General features: G+C 25.2%; 1 protein-coding gene across 1 annotated transcript in view; it reads left to right on the plus strand.

Annotated features, from left to right (window-relative positions):
• Positions 1–669: 669 nt before the first annotated feature.
• Positions 670–9,362, plus strand: part of LOC133665342 (proenkephalin-A-like) — a 20,704-nt gene continuing 12,011 nt past the window's right edge. The window contains exons 1-2 of the mRNA XM_062070614.1: positions 670–737; positions 808–975. Of these exons, the coding sequence (XP_061926598.1) occupies positions 811–975 (165 nt within the window). The 5' untranslated portion in view covers positions 670–737; positions 808–810. The remainder of the gene's footprint in view (positions 738–807; positions 976–9,362) is intronic.

Below are 9,362 nucleotides of genomic sequence, written 5' to 3' on the forward strand. Positions count from 1 at the left end.
TATTTTTCATGCATTTGATCATTATATGCTAAAAACTCACTCCTGTTACTTCAGTCCTGTTACCTACTTGATTTATTTTATGTTTTTAGTTGATGCTTAGTGTTTTAGAAGGTGATTGATTGTGTTATTGATCAGAACTATTGCAAAAAAGTGGTTATTTTATTGCTCATAAATATTGTTTAAAAAAGTGATTGATTGTGTTATTGATCATCAATATTGTAAAAAGGTGATTGATTGTGTTATTCATGCTAAATATTGTAAAAAAGTGATTATTTTATTGATCATAAATATTGTTTAAAAAGGTGATGGATTGTATTATTGATCATAAATATTGTTTAAAAAGGTAATTGATTATTTTATTGCTCATAAATATTGTTTAAAAAAGTGATATGATTGTGTTATCAATCCTAAATATTGTAAAGAGCTGATTGATTGTGTTATTGATCATAACTATTGATCATTGATACGGTAATATCGATGACGTCATCCATCCCTTTAAAGACTATGCATCATATTTGAGATGAAAAATGTCACTTGACTAAAACAACCCACCCCCTCACCCCCTCACCCCCTCACCCTCTCACCCTCTCACCCTCTCACCCCCTCTGTGCTCCTATTGGCTGCAGCGTCACATGACATGAAGTGAGCACGCTGATAAAAGTGGCGTGCGGGCACAGGGTGGGGGGTACTGTGGTGTGCACGCAGGCAGGCAGAAGACTTGACAACAACCCAGAGAGGTAAAGATGATTCTCCTCAAAACAAATGAAGTTTATTACATTTTCTTCTTGATTTTTCTTCTTCCCTCAGTCCATGGCTTCTTTTCCCGCTCAGCCAAGATGTGTTTGGATGTTGCTGGTCGGCGCCTGCGTGTCGCTGGTGCTCGGAACGGACTGCGGGAAGGAGTGTGCGCTGTGCGTGTACCACCTGCTGGGACAAGACCCCCTGCTGGGACCAGACCCCGGTTCTACCCTGCAGGTGAGGACCACACGCAGACTTTTACCTGGGAAATATATCATATTTACACTTTTTACCTGGGAAATATATCATATTTACACTTTTTATCTGGGAAATATATCATATTTACACTTTTTATCTGGGAAATATATCATATTTATACTTTTCATCTGGGAAATATATCATATTTACACTTTTTATCTGGGAAATATATCATATTTATACTTTTTATCTGGGAAATATATCATATTTACACTTTTTATCTGGGAAATATATCAAATTTATACTTTTTACCTGGGAAATAAACCATATTTAGACTTTATACCTGGGATATATCTAATATTAGACTTTTTACCTGGGAAATATATCATATTTACACTTTTTACCTGGGAAATATATCATATGTATACTTTTTATCTGGGAAATATATCATATTTATACTTTATACCTGGGAAATATATCATATTTAGACTTTATACCTGGGATATATCTAATATTAAACATTTTACCTGGGAAATATATCATATTTACACTTTTTATCTGGGAAATATATCATATTTACACTTTTTATCTGGGAAATATATCATATTTACACTTTATACCTAGGAAATATATCATATTTAGACTTTTTTATATTGGAAATATATAATATTTAGACTTTTTATCTGGGAAATATATCATATTTAGACTTTTTAGCTGAGAAATATATAAAATGTAGACTTTTTATTTGGGAAATATATAATATTTAGACTTTTTACCCGGGAAATATATACAATTTTGACTTTTTATTTGGGAAATATAGTTTATTTAGACTTTTTACCTGGAAAATATATAGTGCACATAGACTTTTTATTTGGGAAACATATCATATTTATACCTTTTCCCTGGGAAATATCGATTATTTTGACTTTTTATCTGTAAAATATATCATATTTACACTTTTTACCTGGGAAATATTTAATATTTAGACTTTTTACCTGGGAAATATATAATATTTAGACGTTTTATCTGGAAAATATAGATTATTTAGACTTTTTATTTAGGAAATAGAAGATATTTAGACTTTTTATTTGGGAAATATAGATTATTTAGACTTTTTATCTGGTATATATATATATATATATATATATATATATATATATATATATATATATATATATATATATATATATATATATATATATATATATATATATATATATATATATATATATATATATATATATATATATATATATATATATATATATATATATATATATATATATATATATATATATATATATAACTTTTTTATCTTGGAAATATATAATATTTAGACTTTTTATCTGGGAAATATATCATATTTAGACTTTTTAGCTGAGAAATATATAAAATGTAGACTTTTTATTTGGGAAATATATAATATTTAGACTTTTTACCCGGGAAATATATACAATTTTGACTTTTTATTTCAGAAATATAGTTTATTTAGACTTTTTACCTGGAAAATATATAGTGCACATAGACTTTTTATTTGGGAAACATATCATATTTATACCTTTTCCCTGGGAAATATTGATTATTTACACTTTTTATCTGTAGAATATATCATATTTACACTTTTTACCTGGGAAATATTTAATATTTAGACTTTTTACCTGGGAAATATATAATATTTAGACGTTTTATCTGGAAAATATATATTTTTTAGACTTTTTATTTGGGAAATATATAATATTTAGACTTTTCATTTGGGAAATATGTTTTATTTTATAGTTTTTATTTGGAAAATAAATACAATTTGTACAGGCATTTAAAATCGGAGGGAGTGATACTGCAAATGTTGCTATCGCTTCGATACCAGTTTTGCCAATATTGATAGTTTTTACCTCAAAACATGTACAGTATCAAAATTAAATAGGATTTAAAATTCAAGACATTTTAAAACAAATATGTTTGTGAGCAAATATATATATATATATATATATATATATATATATATATATATATATATATATATATATATATATATATATATATATATATATATATATATATATATATATATATATATATATATATATATATATATATATATATATATATATACGTGTATATATACATCCTTTTTTTTTAAGTATTTTCCTATTCCCTAAGCATAACATAATAGTGCAAACAATTAAAAATTACCATTGACTTTATTTTTTTAAATTATTATTATTTTATTTATTAGAATTTTATTTTTTTCTTCATATATTTAAAAATAAGTCGTATTAAAAAAAACAAAAATAAAAATGAAGTGCTTGCAGTCGTTTGAATCCAACATGAAAGAAAAAAGGTGAAAATGACCATTGGCTTTATTATTTTTCTTATTATTATAATTTTTTATTTTTTTGTATTTCAATATCATTTGAATGTTTATTCATACATTTAAAATATAAGAAATATTATATTTAATTATTTTTTCTGCAGGGGGGAGTACAACTTACCGTTAGCTCTCATTCAAATCTTTTCTTCTTTTTTTTTTAATATATTTTTTATATTATTATTCTTTTAATTGTATATGCATTTATTTATTTATTTATTTATTTATTTATTTATTTGTATTCATTCATCAAGTCTTTTGTAATCATTGAAGTCCTTTAAAAGTCCTCCATATAAAAATAAGAATATGTAAATTATCGACAACAACAACAAAAATGGTGAGAATAAATAGAAGAGAAGTGAAAAATATCAACTTTACCACCCAGTATCGATCCAATACTGATGCTGTGATATCGCTACCATGTCTACTTTGCAGAAACTAAACTGTGCTCACATTCGTGTACAGTATACAGCAGGGGTGTCCAAAATAGGGCATGGGGGCCATTTGTGGCCCTCAGCTATTATTTAACGGCCCCCTGCACATTCTAAAAAATATTATTTAAAGAACATTAAAAAGGTGAAAAGTAACGATTAAAAGTTGCAATGTTGACTCTGATAACACAAATAATGTTTTTTTTTCTTTCAAACTATTATTATTCAAAAAATAATAATGAATCAGAATCCGCCGCTCCCAGTCTGTGGAACGCTCTCCCTGACCACATGAGGGCACCACAGACTGTGGAGGGTTTTAAAAAAGGCTTAAAAAGTCTTTCTTTTTAAAAATAAAATAAAAAAGCTTTTACAAATCAAATCTATTATTATTATTATTAATGTTGACATATTTAAGGCTTTAATTAATTAAGTTTTATTGTTACACTTTGAAATTTTTTTGGGGGGAAAGATTGCATATTTTGTGTTTTTGCCTAAAAAAAACTGATTTATTTGACAAAAAGGGCATAAAACAACAACAACAACAAAAAAATTATATTAAAATGTATTTATTTTAACGGACGGATAGAGTTGAAGAAAAGCATTTTCTACGACAAAAAGGACATAAAACAATGGGGAAAAAAACGTTCAAAAAATCATAAAAACGTATAATCGACGGATATATCCGAAGTTGATCTAGAGAGTTAAGCGTTGAAAGTAAAAATAAATAAATAAATAATGTAAAATCTGTTTTTAACGCTTTTATGAGTGGGACCCTTTTGGATCCCCAAGAATTTTAGTGGGATTTTATTTTTTAACTGTCATTGCTTAAACAATTGTAAAAAAAAAATCTAAATCAGTGTTGTTATGAATTATTGACCTATTTTCATTTTAAATATTTCAGTTTAAAATAATTTGGAGGGAGAAATGTTCTATGTCAAATTCTATGTCAAAAAGGGCATAAAACAATACAAAAAAAATTATTAAAAATCATAAAAATGTATAATCGACGGATAGATCTGAAGTTGATTTAAAGATTCAAGCGTTGAAAATAAAATAATAATAATAATAATAATAATATAAAACCTTATTTTTAACACTTTTATGAGTGGTACCCTTTTGGATCCCCAAGAATTTTAGTGTGATTTTTTTAAACTGTCATTGCTAAAAAAAAAAAAAAAGTAAAATCAAAATTAATATTGTTAGGAATTATTGACATATTCAAGGCTTTAATTACTTCACTTTAAATATTTCACTTTAAAATAATTTTTGGGGAAATTTTGTAATAAAAAAAACAATTTTCTATGACAAAAAGGGCATAAAACAATACAAAAAAATTATTAAAAGTCATAAAAATGTGTAATCAACGGATAGATCTGAAGTTGATGTAGACATTCAAGCATTTAAAGTAAAAAAAATAATAAAAAAGAAGAATGTAAAACCTTAGTTTTAACACTTTTATGAGTGGGACCCTTTTGGATCCCCAAGAATTTTAGTGGGATTTTTTTAAACTGTCATTGCTCCAAATAAAAAAGGAAAATCTAAATGAATGTTGTTAATAATTATTGACATATGCAAGGCTTTAAGTACTTCACTTCAAATATTTCACTTTAAAATCATTTTGGGGGAAATTTTGTAATAAAAAAAAAACATTTTCTATGATAAAAAGGGCGTACAACAATAAAATTAAATATTAAAAAAAACAATATAAACATTTATAATCGACGGATAGATCTGAAGTTGATTTAGACATTCAAGCGTTGAAAGTAAAAAAATAAATAAAAGAAGAATGTAAAACCTTATTTTTAACACTTTTATGAGTGGGACCCTTTTGGATCCCCAAGAATTTTAGTGGGATTTTTTTAAACTGTCTATGCTCCAAATAAAAAAGGAAAATCTAAATTAATGTTGTTAAGAATTATTAACATATGCAAGGCTTTAAGTACTTCACTTCAAATATTTCACTTTAAAATAATTTTTGGGGAAATTTTGTAATAAAAAAAACAATTTTCTATGACAAAAACGGCATAAAACAATACAAAAAAATTACTAAAAATCATAAAAATGTATAATCGACAGATAGATCTAAAGTTGATTTAGACATTCAAGCGTTGAAAGTTAAAAAAAAAAAACAGAAAAAAAAAAAGAAAAATGTAAAACCTTATTTTTAACACTTTTATGAGTGGGACCCTTTTGGATCCCCAAGAATTTTAGTGGGATTTTTTTTAAACTGTCTATGCTCCAAATAAAAAAGGAAAATCAAAATGAATGTTGTTAAGAATTATTGACATATGCAAGGCTTTAATTACTTCACTTCAAATATTTCACTTTAAAATAATTTTGGGGGAAATTTTGTAATAAAAAAACATTTTCTATGACAAAAAGGGCGTACAACAATAAAATTAAATATTAAAAAAAAAACATAAAAATGTATAATCGACGGATAGATCTGAAGTCGATCTAGAAATTCAAATGTTGTAATAATGTAAATAATGTAAAACCTTATTTTTAACACTTTTATGAGTGGGACCCATTTGGATCCCCAATAATTTTAGTGGGATTTTTTTAAACTGTCATTGTTCAAATATATTTTTTAAATCAAAATAATGTTGTTAAGAATTACTTTACTTTTTTAAGGCTTAAATTACTTCATTTTAAATATTCCACTTTAAATTTATTTTTGGAAAACTACTGCATATTTTGTGTTTTGACACAAAAAAACTAGGATTTCAAGTAAATACAAATATATGACTTATTTTAACACTTTAATGAGTGGGACCCTTTTGGGTCCCCAATAATTTTAGTGGCATGTTTTTCTTTTTTTAACTGTTCAATTTTTTTTTTCAATCAAAATCAATGTTGTTATGAATTATTGACATATTCAAGGCTTGAATTACTTCACTTCTAATATTTCATTTTAAAAATGTTCGTCTTTTTTTTTTTCTATGACAAAAAGGGCGTAAAACAATAAAATATATATTTTTTAAAAACATCAAACCGTATAATTGACGGATAGATCTGGTGTTTATGTATAGATTCAAATGTTGAAAGCTGAAAAAAAATTAAAAAAAAGAACAATGTAAAACCTTTAACACTTTTATAAGTGGGACCCATTTGGATCCCCAAGAATTTTAGTGGGATTTTTTTAAACTGTCATTGCTAAAAAGAAAAAAAATTTTAATCAAATTAATGTTGTTAAGAATTATTGACCTTTTTTAAGGCTTAAATTACTTCATTTTAAATATTCCATTTTTAATTTATTTTGTAAAACTATTGCATATTTTGCGTTTTGACAGAAAAAAAACTAGGATTTCAAGTAAAGAAAAATATATGACTTATTTTAACACTTTAATGAGTGGGACCCTTTTGGGTCCCCAATAATTTTAGTGGCATGTTTTTCTTTTTTTAACTGTTCAAAAAATGTTTTAAATAAAAAACAATGTTGTTATGAATTATTGACATATTTAAGGCTTGAATTACTTCACTTCTAATATTTCATTTTAAAAATTTTCATAATTATTTTTTTTTTCTATGACAAAAAGGGCGTAAAACAATAAAATATATATTTTTAAAAAACATCAAACCGTATAATTGACGGATAGATCTGAAGTTTCTGTATAGATTCAAATGTTGAAAGCTGAAAAAAAAAATAAAAAAGAATAATGTAAAACCTTTATTTAACACTTTTATAAGTGGGACCCATTTGGATCCCCAAGAATTTTAGTGGGACTTTTTTAAACTGTCATTGGTAAAAAAAAAAAAAAAAAAGTTAATCAAAATAATGTTAAAAATTATTGACCTTTTTTAAGGCTTAAATTACTTCATTTTAAATATTCCATTTTTAATTTATTTTGTAAAACTATTGCATATTTTGCGTTTTGACAGAAAAAAAACTAGGATTTCAAGTAAAGAAAAATATATGACTTATTTTAACACTTTAATGAGTGGGACCCTTTTGGGTCCCCAAGCATTTTAGTGGCATGATTTGCTTTTTTTTACTTTTCAAAAAATAATGAATCAAAATCAATGTTGTTATGAATTATTGACATATTTAAGGCTTTAATTACTTCACTTCTAATATTTCACTTTAAAATAATTTTGGGGGAAATTTTGCATATTTTGCCATTAAAAAAAACCTACATTTTCTACGACCAAAAGGGCATGAAACAATTATATTATATATTTAAAACATCATAAAAATTTATAATCGATGGATAAATCTGAAGTCGATCTAGAGATTCAAGTGTTGAAATAAACAAATAACTTAAAACCTTTTTTAAAACTTTAATGAGCGGGACTTTTTTGGATCCCCAAGAATTTTAGTGGGATTTTTTTTAACTGTTTTTGGTCAAAAAAATTAAAAAAAAATTAAATCAATGTTGTTATAAATTATTGACATATTTAAGGCTCCAATTAATTCACTTCTAATATTCCACTCTAAAATAATTTTAGGGGATATTTTGCATATTTTGTCATAAAAAAAACATTTTATACGACAAAGACAATTTAAAAAAACACATTTAAAACATCATAAAAACTTAAAATCGACAGATACATAGATCTGAAGTCGATCTAGATATTCAAGCGTTGAAATAAAAACACTTTTATGAGTGGGACCCTTTTGGGTCCCCAAGAATTTTAGTGGGATTTTTTAAAATTGTTTTTGTTAAAAAAAAATTGTAAAAAAATTAAAATCAATGTTGTTATGAATTATTGACATATTTAAGGCTCCAATTAATTCACTTCTAATATTTCACTGTAAAATAATTTTGGGGGACATTTTGCATATTTTGCCATAAAAAATATTTTATACGACAAAAAGGGCATAAAGCAATTTAAAAAAACATCATAAAAACGTATAATCAACAGAGAGATCTGAAGTCGATCTAGAGATTAAAGTGTTGGAATAAACAAATAACTTAAAACATTTTTTAACACTTTAATGAGTGGGACCTTTTTGGGTCCCCAAGAATTTTAGTGGGATTTTTTTTAACTGTTTTTGTTTAAAAAAAATAATAAAATAAAATAAAATCAATGTTGTTATGAATTATTAACATATTTAAGGTTCCAATTAATTACTTCACTTCTAATATTTCACTTTAAAATAATTTTGGGGGAAATGTTGCATATTTTTCCATAAAAAAAACACATTTTCTACGACCAAAAGGGCATGAAACAATAAATAAAAACATTTTAAAACATCATAAAAACTTATAAGCGACGGATAGATATGAAGTCGATCTAAAAATTCAAGTGTTGAAATAAACAAATAACTTTAAACCTTTTTTAACACTTTAATGAGTGGGACCTTTTTGGGTCCCCAAGAATTTTAGTGTGATTTTTTTTTAACTGTTTTTGTTTAAAAAAAAAAAAGTAAAAACTTAAAATCAACGTTGTTATGAATTATTGACATATTTAAGGCTCCAATTAATTCACTTCTAATATTCCACTCTAAAATAATTTTGTGGGACATTTTTCATATTTTGCCATAAAAAAACATTTAATTAATTAAAACATTTAAAACATCATAAAAACTTATAATCTACAGATACATAGATTTGAAGTTAATCTAGATATTCAAGCGTTAAAATAAAAACAATTTTATGAGTGGGACCTTTTTGGGTCCCCAAGGA

Source organism: Entelurus aequoreus, linkage group LG14 (assembly GCF_033978785.1).
Source record: "Entelurus aequoreus isolate RoL-2023_Sb linkage group LG14, RoL_Eaeq_v1.1, whole genome shotgun sequence".
NCBI lineage: Eukaryota > Metazoa > Chordata > Actinopteri > Syngnathiformes > Syngnathidae > Entelurus > Entelurus aequoreus.